The sequence below is a fragment of the Corvus kubaryi genome, unplaced genomic scaffold (assembly GCF_017639235.1).
Source record: "Corvus kubaryi isolate FWS band 111438036 unplaced genomic scaffold, C.kubaryi_AGA036_p1.0 71, whole genome shotgun sequence".
NCBI lineage: Eukaryota > Metazoa > Chordata > Aves > Passeriformes > Corvidae > Corvus > Corvus kubaryi.
Genome location: NW_024582059.1, coordinates 4,635,457 through 4,653,910, shown reverse-complemented (window position 1 = coordinate 4,653,910; position 18,454 = coordinate 4,635,457). Strand labels below are relative to the sequence as shown.

Genomic DNA, 18,454 nt, shown 5'->3' with positions numbered 1-18,454 from the left:
TTGGTAACCACCACCTAAACCAGCAGATAGGCACTGTAAAAAGGAAGTGACTGACCAGCATATACATCTTTTTAAAAATCCTCTCTCTGATTTCCTCTCCTCTGGTGTTACACAGGCGCATAGGAGAACAAACAAAACACCAATCTGAAAATAGATTTTCTGTCTAGGAAGCTTCAAAGACTGAATGACGAAAAAGCTTGAACCCTTAGCACAGAGAAAAACTGTTCAGAGTGAACACCTCTAGAGAGGCAATGCCAAAGTGAAAGGAAGAATGGATAAAGCAGGTAAGCTGCCACTTCTGGCAGAGGGGAGAGGCTAAGAAGTTCCCAAAAGCCCAAGATGGAAAGAATCAAAGCCAGCTTGTTTTGAATTTGCATGCACCCTACAAAAGGCCTGACAAAAACACTTTAACTGAAATAAAACCTGAAGGTATGAATTTATTCAGGAATGAGCCTTATTTCTCTTGTGCACATTCACGAGCAAGAGTTTAAAGGACCAAAATTCAACTTTGCTACTTAAAAAAAACCAAACTGCTTAACTCACTGGACATCCTGAGCAACACAGATATATGTGTCTGCTTGATGTGGCAGAACAAACACCTTTCTGACCTGCAGAAGCAAGCCAAAACAACAGTTTGAACTAGATTTGTTTTCAACCACATAATGTTCTATGTGTATCTAAAAAAAACTAACTGAAAACACCCAAACCTTTCTGTGGCACAGAAATTGTCACTTCAAAGGATTTTTCACACCCATGACTACATCTGGTTCCCTTCAGAGGCTGCTCTGGATGCAAAATGGATACGCTGTGAAATAAAAGCTACTTTACACCATAACATTGCCATAATTTGTGAACATCTAGCTCTACTATTTATTTTCTTTTAGTTTAGCGGAACTTGCTGCATACAACCATAGAGAGCTGATGCAGTTTATTCAGGTCTTGTACTGCAGTTTTTCTCCACCAGCTGCAAGTTAACTGATTTCAGTGGACATCTGAATGCTGCCCCATTTCATCTGGGCCTACCACGATATTTTGAAAGGATCCAGATCCAAGTGACTTTGAACAAAGCACCACAAAGAATTCACAGATCTCATTGATGGCAATACTTTTTATTAGAAAGAGTAACAAAGAGCTTTCTGTAGGATTCATTCAATACAGAGTTTTCAAGAAATATGATTTTTCCTTTTTATATGGACAATTTTGATGTGATGATGTTTCAGTGCAAACAGGGTTCTCCAAGATTCTCCTGCAGAGCTTCTCTGTACACACTATTTCAAACATTTATGCATTTGGCAGGTGTGAAACAGTACTGAAGAGTCCATCCCTTAAAAAATGGAGGTTATGTAAAATGCTTGGAATATCACACTGACCAACAGGAATTATATCATTTGTTGTTTAACACAGATTTAAGGGACTTAATTCTTTCATACAATCCTACACACAGATGCATAAAGGTGCTTTCAGTTCTATCAATAATAATAGTAATATGTAACAGACATAAATAACACTATCAATTTTTACTATATAGACAACAGTGAAAATGTCTTTTTTTAAATTACCCTTCTGCTGTTTTAGCTAGGGACATCCTTGGAACACTTGGTGCTTCCTCTTCCTTGCAACTTTGTCTGGATGGAATGAAGAACACAAGCAAGGACTGTTCACCCACTTCCCCCTCACTTTTGGCACACATTTATGATCACATTTCTTTGGACACATATACGCATCCTTTCACTGCATTCCACTTTCCACTCTTTATGTCTGATTCTATCCCAATTCTCCTTTTTCCTTAGCTCCTGCTGTCTTCCCTGCCAATGAGAGGGAGATAGTACAGTAATAGCACAAAATTAGGACAGACACTTCAGCACAAATTCTTATATACAAGGGAACGTATGAAACCAAACAGGAGAGGGGGATCATCCATGCAATACATTATTTTTCTTTTTCCATTTTCAGCCAACCTAACACCACAGCATTATTTTTTCAGGTTTTTAAAAATTAAAAACTTCGATAAAGGACAAGACATGGAAAGTTACCCCTAGGAGAAACCACCTAAGACATTCACTAGACACAATCTCAGCCCCAAAGCTACCTTTCCCCATAGTACATGTACACAAACGTGAACATTGAACAAACAACTGAACTGAATTCATGAGTGCAACAGTCACAGTTCTGCTCATACTGAAAGGTCACATGCATATAAACAATGTCCTCACTGAAGTTGTTGGTCACACCCATGATCCACTGTTCCCCTTCCTTATGTACAGAGCAAAATCACCACTTCAAGGAAATACCACATGCCATCTCACAGCACAGTGTCTTTACACAAGAGAACGACTGCAACAAGGATATCACAGACACACTTCTTCCTATGGGATGAAAGGAATTAGATGTGATCCTTTGTACAATAACTGGATTGTGAGAAGAAATTTTTTTTTTTTAACTTTTAACAACAGGATGCTTTTGTAATAGAGCTCTTACATAGGAGAAGAATACACATAATCCCATCATTCTATCTATAGAAATATGCAGAGATGTAAACAGATGTTCTCCTTCTAGGGGACTTGAAACAAACCCAAAGGTTACCCCTAGGCACTTTTGAGTATAGAGCTCCTGCCTCTGAGTTCAGCCTGTACTTGCTGTTTGCTTCGGGACTTCAAGCCGTGAACACCACCACCCCCCCATATCGAGAAACATCTTTTGCTGTCCAGTGTTTCCCTGCCACCATTGTAACTATTTAACCAGGTGCTGATCAACACAGGTTGCCATCTAACTACACAGCTGGGCCTCAGTCCTGGTGCCCTGCAGTCCTGCTGGTTCAGCAGAGTCTCTTGAATCCACAGTCAGGGCCATCCGAAGATCCAGACGGGTGACCTGCCCCCTCAGAAGGAAACTACTTGTTCATTAGAAAAGCACAGAGACATGTCTACAGATGGCATTTCAGTACAGAAAGACTTTAGAGCAGCTGGGCTTTCATGTTCACTGCCCTAAACAACCATTATTTCCTTAACAGGAAAGTCCATAAGGACTGGGGCCAGGAGTCCTGGAAATTGAGCCTAGCAGACAACATGATCCATGCATAAAGCTGGCCTTTAGAATCCAGTTGCAGGAGTGGGACTATAGAGAAACATCCCTTAACTTCAAAAGTCTTTGAATAAGACAGCATTTTCGACTAATTTATTGTTGTAAAAACATTTAGGAAAAAAGTCACTGCAAAAAGTTAAGTAATTTACAGAAAATTTCACATCTATTACATTTCTTTAAGCAAATAGGTAATTTCACTCTACCATAGATGAAGCCAATTTTGCATTTAAGTTCCTTACTACAAGTAATGTACAGCAAATATTAAATTGGTAGCCTATTTAGCAGTAGTAGTAGTAAAGCAGAAGTAAAGATTCTGTCCCATTTTTCTGTTTCCCTTCGTGAGAAGAAGAAAACTTGGAAATACCCAGCACACCCCTGGCGTGGCTACTGGGGAGCTGAGTGAATTTTGCACCCACTCTTGAATGCATATAACCTACTCTCTAGGTTGTGTGGCCCATGACATATACCTACAGGCAGGCATTTTTGTTGCCTAGTATGGAAAGGAACCAGTTAAGACTATGAAATAAAATCACAATCTGGTTTCAACTCCATTCTTGCCTTTCATGAGGAAACAGGTCCAGTTTGCTGAGGTGCACAAAGCTTTAGCTCATGTGGGCCCACACTGCAGCAAATGCGGGAACCATTGAGAGATCTGGTCTGACATGTGGTTGTTCAGCCACTTCTCATACCACCCAGAGGAAGCAGACAACATTCTAGCACTGCTGTCTGGAATGGCAGCTCTCCAACACTGCAGCTGGAACTACCTACAAACTCCATGAATTATCCAAATATTTATCTTAAGAAGGAGGGCTGGGGGAAAGAGCAAGCACAAAAAATAAAGAAAGAAAAATAGTAGCAGGAGCTGAGTACATTTCCAAAAAACAAGGCAGAGCTACATTAGACCACTTGGCCAATGTAGGACTGCAATTTCTCCTAAACAACAGCTGAAGTCTTGTGTGAAGTCACTAACATTAGTATAAGAGCATTTTGCTGGTACAGCTTGTTTCCTGGGGGAGAGCTTACTATAAACTACACTAATCAAAGTTGCTTTTGCGTCTGGAAATTGTATTCACCTTGTGAATGTTTGTCATTGCAGGTTTGTTAACAAACCTCCCTTGTGCAGATTTAGCTTTTCGGCAAAACACTAACAAATTATGCAGATTCAGGGAACAAACAGTGTATGAGCCCCCTGGCAGTGAAACAGAACACACCAAGTGTCCTCTTAAAACCAGACATGAAATTTTCACTGTACAAAACAAGAACATGGGGAGAGGGGAGGGGAAAATGAAAAGCCAATCCTTCAGCTAAGGCCCCAAGAACGCAGAAAACAGTACATTTCACACCATTATATTACACACATGTCCTTTTTTTCCCCTTAAAAGATGTAGTAGGGCACTGCTGATTTGGTGTAAAATGCATAACTTTAGTCCCCGTCATCGGAAGTTCAGCCATTTGAAGCACTGCAGCTTTTGATGTACCACCCATTTACTTAAACACATAAATCCACTGACATAGTGACAGTGTTGAAATACATAATGCAAATAGCATCTATAAAATTTTACTGTTGTACATAAATAATGACAAGGCACAGAACAGCCACCAGTCCAAGAGCTTGTAGGCCAAGAAACCAGAGCATAACCCAGAAGAATATAATTATTACCGGTTCTACTATCCGTTCTCCAAAGTACATCCTTGTGAAGCCTATTCTGATAAGGCTTTTGTTTAGTTCGCCAAAGAGAGTCCCCATCTTTTTATAGTCATCTATCACAGGCTCTGTGGTGTGGCTCCTTTGCTCTTGCTGGACCTGCAGATGGAAGACAAAAAGAGGAAATACGTTGTACAATTTTATTACTGTGATTCTGAACAAGTCTCTCATCTGTTTCTATTTGAATGCATAAAACTAAGACACACATGCAATAAATCCACTCCTTAAATCAAGAGATTGAAAATGCTATATAGCTTGTGACCTTGGTACAATGTTAAGGATGTCATTTGTCCAAACTTGGGACATCTGAAGTGGTGCTACAAATATATGACAGCCTGCCTCCCCTCCAGATACCACTCTAGAGGGGGTGTAAAGCTCTCCTGCAGGTCATACATCTTACCTGTCTGCGCAATCTGCCTGTGGTTGTCAGGGCAACCACAATGGAATGAGATACCTCTAATTTCAGGGAGGGGATTTGGCTGAATTATTTCCAGAATATCTTCAGAACCACAAGAATGATACCAAACTGTTAAATGCGAACTATGAAGTATTTTGCACCAAAGCCCAAGGAACTGAAGGGCTACTAATCACTGCTGAAAGAAGGGCACTGGATCCGACCAGGAAACAGACAAACATCTATCCTGATGGTGGCGTAGGAAGCCATGCAAGTCAACCAAAGGAAGACAGACCCAAGAACTGCACAGATGCAAAGTGGTGGCATAAAGAGTAAAGGGAAGGAGAAACAAGTTCTGGACTTTTTGTGAAATAAAAAATGGCAGAACAAATGCACAGGAAGGCAGAGGTCTTTCTTTAAATGAAGATGCCACAGGTAAATATCACTGCAGAAACCACGAATGTTTCAACATGTAAATTGTAACAAGATTAGAGCTTGAGATCCCATCTCTCTTCCCCAGTGTGCAGAAATTCTTTGCACAAAACCTTATTGCCTTGTGCTTGGGTAAGACAGGGCGAACATGCTTTCAGGATGATTAACATGAGTCTTCTAATGCTTCCATTAGGCAGCAGTGAAAACACATGCAGCAGGTACTCATAAATAATTCCGTCAACTGATCAATAGGTCCTACAAAATTGCCCACAAGCTCTGTGTGCAATTAGTCTACTCCCAGATTCAAAGCAAACATGTTCCATCTTCAAGGATGAAAGCTATTCTGCATCCCTTGTTACATGGCATGGTCTTGGTAGAAAAACAGAAATTCCCTTTCATACCAGTGCCAGGCTCTCCATTAGAGAGCAAACAATAAAGTGAATTCCCATTCTTACAGAAAAAACATGCAGCAAAGACCAAAGGAAGCCAATATTGTTTTTCTAGGCCACACTTTAGGCCACCATGCAGAACCTGCTAGCTGAATCCTCTGGGTAAAGCTCTACAGCTGCTGCTGAATAAAAAGCCCCAACAAAACCCCAACAGTCCCTCAGCTGAAAGTACCTGGAATTTTTTTTTAAATTTACTTATTCATAAAGAGTCTGGTTTAAGCTTCAGTACTGAATCCCAGAAAGGGACAGGTGCAGGAAGCCTAAACAGCAACATGTTCATAACTAATTCATTATTAATAATCTATTCACTCTTTCTGTGGTTCTACAGAAGAGTCTGAGAGTAGAGAACTGCAGTCCTGGATGTTAAGTACAGACAGACACCACCTCGTCTCTTTTCAGCCCACTTTGCAGGCCCAGGTCATTTTCTCTCCCTTACTGGATTCCTTTCTTTCTTTTGGCTTTAAGTGTGCTTTATTTAATTCAAAGAAACATTGACTCATTAATAATTCCAATGTTTCATGATCAGTCTCTTCTGGAAAGGCAGAGCCTCTTGTGAGCCCCTGCAAACTTGGCAGGGCTGGGAACACAATGGAACTCTCATCCATCCATTCCCAAAGAGCACAGGGAGACAAACAGACCCTTAGCCTAAGTGGTATACTGATCACAACTACTAGGGGAAGAAAGAAAGGATGTGCTGGGAAGGGAAAACACATTTATTTGCTTCCTGCATGCAGAGACCAGAGGGAGCATGTGATGGATGATGGTGGAGGGGATCAGAGTGCAGCTCATGTCAAGCGGTGCAGAGACCACTTCTGAGAGAACAGTTCAGAAATCACTGCATTTTCTAGCCATGGCCAGGGCAGCCAGGAGGCGGAAAACACATCATTTCTTTGCCCCTGGCTAGTTAGTGGTACTCAGCAAGGTCCTGGAAGCCTTTGCACAGAGCAAGCGCAGCACTGGCCAGGAGGCCACCAGCAAGCACAGCTCTGCAAGCTCCTCTGCAGCTCCCACTGGGCTAAGCAGGATTAACCACACATGTCCATGCCAATGACGTCTTTCCTGGTGTGTGCCAGCTGTAGGATGCACAATTTTGCTCGCAGCCCCATTTGCTTTGATAAGCTAACAGCAAGAATTTGCACACTGTCTCTTAAGCAAGGTACAGAGTAAATTCCACCTCACTTAGGCTGTCCAGGTCTTTCTGATTTTTTTTATTACCCCTCCCTCACCTTCTCAAACAAGGGCAGATTCATGGATTCTAAAGCGATTACACACAGGGAGCTGCCAGGCACAGAGACTGACAAGTGTATGTTTAATTACGGAACAAATCTCAAGTTATTTTTCCAAATATTTTTCAGTAGCTTACAAAACCTTTCAAAATGATCATGGAAATTCTCAAGACTTCAAAGTCTGGTTCTGTTAATTCAGGCTAAGTATATCTTGCTTCAGGCAACTCAGCAAAAAGCAAGTGAAGCTCAGAACAGCTGATCAGTCATGAAACACTGATGGCATATTTTTCTTTACTATTACACAATATTTCACATGCTGGACAAATACATTTCTTCAGAGGTGTAGCTAAAACAGAACCTTTAGGGCAAATGCCAGTAATGTTACAATACTCCAGATTGCTAAGGAATAATAAATATGCTTTAACATTGCAGCTAGAATTTCTCTCGCTAGCTTTCAGAGCAACAGTAAAATGGCATGCAGTCCTATATATGTGCCATAGCTCTCAAATCATAACCTCAGAATAAAATTCTTCTTTTTTTTTTTCCCCAAAAAATACTTTTCTAAACAATTTTAGAAATTGGCCGTCTTCAGAGAACACAGAGTTCCCAGCTGACTCTTCAATTTTTACAGAACTATTTTCATAGGGCTATTTTCATACTAAATCTTGTTGAATCAGCCTGAAGCTAGACAGACACTACCATAACAGACAAAAGCAGAGAGAGAAATGTACCCATTCCGAGCAGCTGCACCCCCCTGCCTCTACAAAAACTTCCACTTGTAAAAGCAGAAGTTTCCGTTTCAAAGTTGCTAGTTTTAAAAATCAACAACCCAGCCTAAGCTTCGTAACTTTTAAGAATCAATTGTGTATCAAGAGGGAGCAGAGGGAATTTCGTGACCTGCCCTAGCCCCAGAGAAAACATTCTTTCCAGGCCTTCCCAGCCACTCTTCTCCACATAATTAACATGTGCTGTGCAGTGGGCACTCCCAGACTTCATCTTCTACAATTCAGGAGGGAATGTAAGAGAGGGCCACTTCATTTACACTCATTTGTTTGCCTTTCCTCCCTCTTTGAAACACAGGAGAGATGAAGAAATTCAGAGGGACTAGGGAACAGGAGTGCAGCCAGAGATCTAGATGGATATAGATTAATACATGCCCGAAATATCTCCTGGAAAGAGAGGAACAGCAGTACTGTCTCCCAGATGATAATTCTCTATCCCCCTTCTTCCAACTGGCTGAAAGACACTTACCAAATACATAAATATGCTATTATTCCTAAAGGAGAAAGAAGAATGAGGCTTTCCTAAGTGAATAAGTCTAAACCAGAATGTATTAGAAATGCTGATTGCATTTGTTTCCTAGCGTAATGTTTCTTATCAAATTACTCTAATGAATTACTTCTTACTGTAATTTAAATTAATTTTACATCAATATAATTTTATTTTAGACTTACTGTGATTACCTAGTCTGAATCTACTCTCTGTCAGTTTGAAACCATTCTCCCTTGCCCTATCCCTACATGCCCCTGTAAAAAGTTCTCCAATTCTCTTTTAGGCACTGGAAAGAGCTATAATGCCTCTCCAGAGCCTTCTCTTCTCCAGGCTGAACAGCCCCAACTCTCTCAGCCTGCCTCAACAGGAGAGGTGCATCTTCATGGCCCTCCTCTGGACTCATTTCAGCAGGTCCATATCTTTCCTGTGCTGGGGGCTGCAGAGCTGGATGCAGCACTCCATACTCAATTTCGTATACAGTTTCTACTTTTTTATTTTAAATTATCTGAAGTTAAAAACAGAGTTATCAAACAGAACAGAAAGGGAAGCATCTGATCTGCTCCACCGCTCGGCATGCTCAAACAATGTCCTTCACAAACCCATTGCTACCCAAAGGTTCCCATCAAACACCGCATTTCCTCTGGTCTTTTCAGATGTCTGGTATTATAAAATTTCCCTCCCTATTCAAAATGGCACATTTTCATCAGCAAAGCCATTGTCTGCTGTCTCCCACTGTTTACTGGCAGAAACTCAGAACCTGAAGATCCAAACTCTGAGAAACTTTTATACTGAACTTTGTAATTCAATTTTCCCCTCTGCTGTGGCCAAATGGCCTAGGGGCTTTGACGCTTCAAGGAGAACCATGATGGGCCCTCTCAGATCCGATGCAGGATGCCATAAAACCACCTTTTTTCAGAACGAAACTCTACGAGGAAGTGACAAGTTCCATCTGCTTCCAGAACAGCTGATGCTCCTACATCCCTGAAGTGCTCCTGAAAGAAAATCCCCCATGTGATTGAATCTTTTCCTTGACTAGCTGTAAAACAACAAAGAAGGTAAAGTCCTACTCATCCTACTGAACCCAACTAACATCCAGTTGTGGCTTTTCCAGTTATATTTGTCATCACAACACAACACACAAAATTCCCTGTGTTCTGACCACTAACTACCCCTGCTTACGGCAAACTTCCACACATCCACTGAAACTCACTGCTTCCTGAACTCAGGGAAACACATGGTATCTCATGAGCAGAGGCTGCTTCACGCCAGTCTGACAGGACAATCTTTTTCTTGCTTACCCCCTTCCTATCAAAGGGTGTTTTGACCAGGCAGTGAAACATAAGATCCCATCAGAACATCCTCCCCCCAGAAAGAAGCCATCTTTGCAATGAGTCATATGCTATTCCCTAGGAGAGATGGATAAAGTCAGCACTGAACTTTTCATAATGGCATAAGACTGATCCCTGTCTGCATCTCCTATGTGTAATGTAGCCAGTTTAAGGTCTTTTCCCCTCAAATTGCTGGGAGCACACAGCTCCTGCACCTGACCATTTGCAGATCACACCAAGTAAGTTTGCCAAACCTTTGGAGGATGCAGAATACAAATGGATCCAAGAGGGACACAGAACTACCCTACACACTTGGGAAGTTATTTTCCTGTGGCTAATAAAAAATAGCATTGGATCACAGATTTAACATTTATTTTTTCTGCTGGGAGGACGGAACAGCTCTAAAGTAACTACAAGTTTCAGTTCTGTAACCTCACCCGACGTGGGCATGTGGAGAACAGGTATAGTTATGGTTTTCCAGGCATCTGATCTGCTGTAGCAGCAGCTTGGTCCAGAGTTTTCCACACTAAGACTAAGAATCTTGAGATGGCATCTTCCACTTGGGATTTTTTTGTGGTGTGGAAAAAATCCCCCAAGTAACTGACTTGAGTGAAATAATTGGATAAAGTTCAACAGTCTTTGTTCTGTGTGAGGAGGGAATAGATGAACATAAGGAACCTGCTCCACATGAAGATTCAGGGCGTTTTGATAAAAAAAAGAAAAATCCATTCAACTGCTCTGAAGGTACAAGATCTATCAAAGCAAACCAAGTAGCATTCTTCTATTTTGTCATGACTAATGAATAGAAGAAAGCTCAGTCTTCTCTTGCTCGAACAACCTGAAAAATTTCCACCCCACACTCAACAACAGCACCAGACTGGGTACAAGTCTGTAATTGCCTCTTTTCTTGCATCAATTGCCTGAAAGGGCATTAGACAAATGTTGAACACCAACAATGGAGGAGAAAAGGCCAATGACTAGGGAGAATAACTACTCTCCATGTAAAAGCTTATGATTTTACAGTCAAAAAAGTGCTGCTGGGCAAAGAAGGCAATGAGAGAGGACACAAAGGTATACACAATGTTCACCTCCAACACAGAAAAGCAGCAGTGTCTCCAAATTGTTTGACATGCCTCAAATCACAATTCATCATATGTACAATTATAAAAGAAAGAAAAAGGATGGCATATTTAAGAGAATTATTTCCACATTCGATAAAAAAGAAATCCCTTTTGAGTTCAATAGCAAGCACGTGTTTAATGACATCTAAATGAGATGTTAAAAAACCCTGTAATAAAGAAATGCAGGGATATCACATTTACATACCCATCTGCACATTTCATTTTTTTCCAAGTGAGAGGTTTTCTCGGCAGTATTTAACTGCTCACTATCTATTTTACTCCAGTCCTGGTTATTTTTACTCCAGGGAACAGGTGGTGTGTCTGCTAGCTGAAGCCCACAGACACCTAAATGTCAAAAAAGCCAGTGAGCTATGACTTTAAGAACGTGCTTACTTTCAAAAACATAGGAGTATTTTTCAGTAAGTTGGGACATTAACATTCAGAAGAGAGTGCCTCAGAGTTATCTTTTTTAGAGGATGGAAACTGAAACTGAAAATACTCCAGGACCACTCTTATGACAAAAAAAAAAAAAGACAAGAAAGTGAGCAGATGACAGAGACCAGGATGGAAGAAACCACAAGCTCCCTCCCCTCCAGAATAAGGGCCCAACTTCTGCTGGGTGCAGATAGGGACACACCAGCCAATGCAGAGCTACAAATATTTGATAGTTGGGTAGCCAGACATGGAAGTCCTGGAAGGAGGAACGAATGTCCCAATCTCGCCGGTACTCAGCCACATGACCACCCAGTGTACTGCCACGGAGAGGCTCTGGCGATCTGCAGCCAACAGCAGGGTCCCAGGTCGTGGCCTCCTCTCTCTGCAAACCCCAGCCCCACCCCATTGCAGGGCACCAGCACAAACCCTGCTGATGCACTGGCCGGGCGGGTGCCACCTTTCAGCCTCCCACTCCTCCACATATGCAAAACAGTTTCGTTACTAGTAACACTTGGCATCTGATCAGGATCTCACCCTGCCTTCTTGTACTTAAAAGATATCTTACGTTTAATTAAAAGAAAGTGAAATTTGCCCAAGAAGGGCAAATGATTTTATTGGAAATGTTTATGATTCTCTTTCTTTTTACTGCAGGAAGAGAACGGTACCCCTTTGCATCCTTTACTAGCATAAACCTAACAATTAGTATTTAACCTTGTAAATATAAGCGATAAAAAGATCTTGATATTCAGCCAACAGACTGATTAAGACAACAAAATTAATTTCAACTGTCTGGAGAAAAAAAAAATACAACCAAACAACCCAACAACCAACCAGGTTCATTTCTCTAGGCTAATTTTAATCTGATATGTAACTACAAAAAGATCAATAGATTTGGAAATGAGAAAAAAAAAACCAAACAAACCTCAATTCCAGATGAAAAAGAAGACAGAAAAAATGAAGTTTAACTTGTTCCTCTGGGGAAAAAAAAGCAAATACAAGAAAACTAGAAAAATTCTTAATACCAAAAGTACTTTACAGCAGCTACCAATAAAAGCGACATACTTAGAGGAAGTTTAAACAAAAGACTACAAACTAAAGATTGGGTTAACATTCATTTTACAGCAAGAATCTAGAAATCATTTACAAAATTGAGACAAGATGTTTCTATAGAAACAAGCAACAACACAAGAAAAGCAACAGCACTGGATTCCCTTTAGTCAGCTTTTACAGCAACTCAAGTTCAGAACCAACAGTTGCTGGAACAAGCTCCAAAATACCAGGAGAGGTTTTGTGTTAAAGAGATAAAAAGGCTTTTCCAGATACTTTAACTTGTGTATGGGTGGAACAGAGCTACAAGAATAGAGGCTTCCCTTGATAAGCACAAAAAATGACCCATCATTTCAGGAGGAAATTCCCCACTAATACAGCACCAGATGAGAAAGTGTGAAAGCCAGGAACCTGGCACAGGAGAGTCCATGGGAGAGGAAACCTGCCTGCCCCTGTGTCAAGATCTACTGCCCCTCTCCTCCACTTCAGGATGCTGTTTACACTCTTATGCTCCTGCTAATGTCCCTGTAACTTGATCCCACCCATGCTGCAATTTTACATAGAGACTAAATCAAATGCAATATCTAATCCATCTTTTCATTACACCTGCAACACTTAATTTCAACTGGATTTCATTTATCAAGGTGCCCCACTAAAACTGGTCAGCTTGACTCAGCAAAAAGGTTTGCAATCCCTGTACATTCAGCGTGGTATCAAATACACTGGCTTGCTGAAAAGCAACAGCTGTTAATTTTGCCTCTTTTAAAGAGAGGATATTTCTATTCACTTCTATCTCCAGAATACTTTTTTCTTTAAGAAAGTAGGATCTTCCCATCATTCAAACAGAGCATATTATCCTATCTACTGTAGGTACTACAGGTATGTTTGAAGGGTTGGGCTTATTTTCTTCAAATGATGTTAAGCCCCAGAAAACTTAGTAATGCTTTTTAGGAAGTTATTATCACCTATTATTTTATAGTTATGAACCTCTGCAACAGAGTTAAATTATATGTAGAGCCAGAACAAATTCGGGATTAAGTCCTCCTTGTCAGGTATGACTACTTTTGGAAACAATTTCCAACAACTGTGAGCAGGAGAAACCTACAATTTTCAGATTATCTCAGTGTGGAATAAATTAGAAATAGCTTTCCAGCCTTAGGCACTACAAGTTCCACATATACAAGTGTACTTTAAAACATTCTTGGTCATTACTGACTTATGACTGAAATTATAGCATTCTGAGCAACACAGCACACATCCACCCAACAGTCTAATGAAGATTTTACACAAGGGATACCACAGGTCTGTTTGATATCATTCTCTAGCTCTGTTTCTGCTCATCCTCCCCATTCTGGAGAAATACTAGTGATACTGCGAAGTTGTTAAAAAAGTTCAGGACTTGAACTTAGTTAAGACACCCACATCTCCTCAACAAAATTCTCAATTCTTAAAGCTCTTTTTTAACAGCACCTCTAAATCTGAAGCCATCTATTAGAAGATAAAATACTCCACTCACAGCCATAAAACACTGTTCAAAATAATAATAAAACATCCCAAAGGCTTACAAACCCGGGTTAATGAAAAGGTGACAGTCTATGCTAATTTATCTACTTGCAAATACATGCATCACATATTAACTCTCCACTTAAACATTCTCTAGAAGCCTTGGTTTTACACTTGAACAGCACTGTGGATTCTGTGTATCCTAAACCAGCGTGGAGATCCTGGCCTCACTGAAGCAACTGGGAATTGTCACTGCATTCAACTTCAATTACAAGGAACTAAACCCCATTCCTGCCCAGACAGGGAACAGCCCACAGTTCTCAGTACAGAAGGCAATAACCGTGCCACAGCTGTCAGGAACTCCACTGTGACACACAGCTTGGCCTCAAAGTCCCTATGAACAGACAGGGTGCTGTGCATCCCACTAATATCACCTCATGGCCTGCTGTAGAACATGTGCAGGATGCAAGCAATGCAAATGCAGGACTTCTACATCAACTTTTATTAATACACGCTCAAGCTTTTCTATTCTTATTTAATAGTTTAATTTATAGGGGTTGATGAGATTTAGAATGCAGTAATGTGACAGTGGCTAACCTATTTTAGGAAGTGGGTTAGAGAAGGAGGTTTGAGCTCCTTATCTCTAGTGATGCTGAAAACACAGGACAATTTATGTGTCTGACTAATAACTATCAACAGTTAGGAAAAATTGTGAACTTGCAGGGCAAAGCAGCAACCTACTCCCATGGCTTCAGGAACAGCTGAATCTTAGTGTGCCTTCGTTTACTACTTCTGAACCCCAGCACTGCAATACAGGAGAGGTGGAAGAAACCACCCAGGTCCTGCAGTGCTTTGAAGACTAAAGTAGGTGTAATCACCTTTGCATGCAAACCTACAAAGGATATGAATCAAATTATCATCCAGTTCAGCTTTCAAATCTAATCACAGAAGTAGGTAATTCTACAGTCTATTGCAATAATGAATTCCAAAAGCTATGTATAACATTTAATTACATATCCTTCTATTCTTTCAAAAATGTACCTGCCAGTAATTTCATTAAGCATGCCTGTGCTGACACAATAACAAGTTTCAATAAAAAATTAAAACCAGAGGGTTTGGCATTATTAAACAGATTTATTTCCTACAGAATACTCTCTCTTTAAAAAAAAAAATATTAAAGGGCATACACATCATTATTTAGGTACTGCTTGTCAGGAAGGTATTCTTTTAGTGTTATGTTACATGGTATGACCTTACACATACTGTATGTATTTTGCAGGAAATGGGAAAAACCAAATCACACCCAGGTTTGCAGCCCCAGATTCTCACCTTTAATGTCCTTCTCAAAAAAAGGCCAAAGGATTTGCTCTCATGCAGGCTTTACTTTGCAGCAGATGAGAGAAATAGGAATTTATACCAACACCAAAGCAGATTTTGACTCCTTTCTTTAGCATCGCTCAAATCATTAAAGTGGCGCACACATTTATAGTTCAGGAGAGAACAGAGAACAGGAAAACATGGGCTGAGGACCAGAGTCTGTGTTAGCAGTGCAAATACCCTCAGCAAACACAGCGACAGCTCTGGGCCTCCACGAAGGACTCCAGTAAGGACCTAGCCTGGAAACAGGACCCCTGCCCGTTGGAACGGCAGAGGTCAGCAACAATTCCTCCATGAGAGCAAAAAGGGCAGGGGAAACCAATTATTTTGAAAGAAAACTGAACACACTCACGAGAGCAAAAAAAGGTACAGAGCTTATGACAAGGCTTGGTGACACAGGAGCCCCTCCAAATCAAGCTACATGTTTATTCTTCTCTTGAACAAAAGAATCTGGGACTCTCCGTCAAAGTTTGCAGCAAGTATAGGTACCACCAACTCCTTGCGTCTTCCCTACACATAAAAATAAAGCAATACTACTTATTTATCCAATTATTATTATTTTTACTGTTATTTTATCCAATATTTATATTCCCTATGTATATTAATTAAAGGCAAGTGATATTCCTTATTTCCAAATCTAGTTTATTATTTGCCCTCAGTATGCAGAAAAACTACTCCATACTATGACAGTGAAACATATCCAATAAATAGGAAGGATTTTCCTCTTCCTTGTGGCCTATTTAAAATTTCTGCTTTGCTATCCTATTGCTACACCCCAACTCATCAGAAAAGGCTGGGATCACTAACTGTGCCTGGGAAAAGTGGAAAGAGAGTTTGTCAGTCGAGTGTGGCTGTGGCAACCCAAGCAGTACCTTTACCAGTTTCATGTGAAAATGTGTTTAGGCAACGCTGGAAGGCAGTTCTTGAGCCTGCACCATCCCCTGAAACCACAACACACCCGTCGCTAAGAAGCAGTTGTAAACTGCAGGGAAAAGCTCCTTGGTGAGGAATTACAACTAGTTTGAGCACAGTAATACATGAGATGATCTAATACAACTTTTTAACCTCTCTTTCCAGGGAGGACAGCAACCAGAACCAGCAAGTACTCCTTACTTGCCTCCTGTGATATCCTGCAGGAGGGCTTACAGACACAGAGAGAACTCTGAGCCTCTCTTGGTGAATCTGTCCTTACCCTACACTCGGGCATGTGCTCTGCTCTGCCCCATTTTTCTAGAGAAAGGGGCAGGAAGATGCACCGACTTACGTCAATGTGACTAAGTGAATTCTCAAGTACCAGAATCTTTCAGAGCGGCCCGCTTCTAGGTGTAATGTCAGGCAAGTACTACCAGACACTTCCCAATATTGAACTATTTCAGTTGTGACATGGCTCACTGATGCTTAAGTAAAGAGCATCTTATAAGAATTTTCAACAAATGATTAACGAAATCAAAACCATCCGGAAATTACTTCGGGATATGCTCCCGCAGCTGTTTGCCCCTGTGTAATCATCAGTGCCAGTGCATTTCAGAGCAGATCATTGCATTCTACTACTGTGTATGAAAAAGGTTGTGATCTTTTTTCCTTTAAATGAAACATCAATAAAGGTGCATTAAGAGCACTGCCTTTGTCTAAACACCGGGACGATGCTGTCTGCAAAACAAAAGAGTGCCTGGAAAAGCAGTTTACAGCTAACAATAGGGAAACGGCTCCTTTGATTCCCCAAGCAAAAAGCCCACTTCCATGCCATAAAAATACAAATCCTGAAGCAGACCAAAAAAAAAAAGGTTTTTTTCCTCCAATTAAAATATATTACGTTTCCTAAGTAATACAGAGACGAAAAGCTTAAAATACTTAAGTGAACGACCACAAGAGCTGCACTAGTGGGGAATTCCGCGGATGGCAAGAACACCCTGGTTATTTCCAACGAGATACATGTGGATGCCGTGCCGGGACTACCCTTGTACATCTGCTCCCATTTTCTTCCAGCCGGACTAAGCGTCCCGGCGGGAAGAACGAGGGTCAGGCGGGCCCACTGGCGGGATACTCCAGCACCACGCGTGGGCAGCCCCACGCAGGTTGCATAAGCCCCGCCGCAATGGAGCGTTACCCGGGAGCGGCTCACACGAGTGGGCTGTACCGGGAATGCCACGGGAGAGGAATCAAAAGGCGTCTCCGCTTTTCTGTTGTTGCCCGACGGCGCGGGCAGCCCCGGAGCCGCGGCCCGCCCTCCCAGACCCCTCACCGGCGGGCACCCACCTGCTCCTCCGGGCGCCGCCGGTGCCGGGCGGCCGCCGCTTCCCGCTCGCATTCCCCGAGCGGCGGCGGCGGCGGTGGCGGCGGGAGCTGCGCCGCCGAGCCCATGGCTCCTCCGCGCCGAGCGGGACCGAGCGCACCCGCGCTCCCGCCTGCCGGGGCGGGACGGGGCCGTCACGGGGTCCGGGGGAGCGGCGGCAGGGAGGGAGGCAGGGAGGGAGGAACGGAGGGTAGAACGGAGGGAGGGCGGCGCCGCGGGAGCGGGGGGCGGCCCCTGGCAGCGGGGGCCCGGGGCGGGGATGGGGGGTCCGGGGCGGGGAACCTCCTGGTGCCGGCTCCCGCTTCTGGCCGGGCAGCTGCTCCCTGCTCCTTAAAGCGAAACATAAACCACCCCAAGCACCCGATTTCTAAAGCTTTTGTTAAAAGCAGGACGTGCCAGGTGTTAATAAAGCGTTAATTTTAGCACCACTCCTCGTTGGTGTGTCCCCAGGGAGGAACGGCTGCCTCTTGGCAGTGCGAGATGTGGCATTTGCTGTTCCTCCCTCGGGAAAGAGGAAACGCTGGCATCGCTCTTCCGAAGCTGTTTGGATCGGGTTTTCTGTTCTTTAAAAGGAACTAATACACACCAGGAAGAAGGAAACGCAACAGCAGACCCCGAAGATAAGACTTAGTGTATGGACCATGCCGGCGGAGGCTTAGATTGGATTTTAGGAAAAAATTCTTCACTGAGAGGGTGGTCAAGCATTGGAACAGGCTGCCCAGGTGAAATCACTGTCCCTGGAGGTATTAAAAGATGTGTAGACGTGGCACTAACTTGGCAGTGCCAGGTAA

The 18,454-nt window shown here is 42.2% G+C and overlaps 1 protein-coding gene across 1 annotated transcript; it reads right to left on the bottom strand.

Annotated features, from left to right (window-relative positions):
• Positions 1-1,088: 1,088 nt before the first annotated feature.
• On the bottom strand, positions 1,089-17,817 carry FAM241A (family with sequence similarity 241 member A). The gene is made up of 2 exons (XM_042049712.1): positions 17,627-17,817; positions 1,089-4,885 (listed from the first exon to the last, which is right to left on the bottom strand). The coding sequence occupies exons 1-2, from the start codon at positions 17,729-17,731 to the stop codon at positions 4,640-4,642; spliced, it is 351 nt and encodes a 116-aa protein (XP_041905646.1). The 5' UTR covers positions 17,732-17,817; the 3' UTR covers positions 1,089-4,639.
• Between the last annotated feature and the right edge of the window lie 637 nt (positions 17,818-18,454).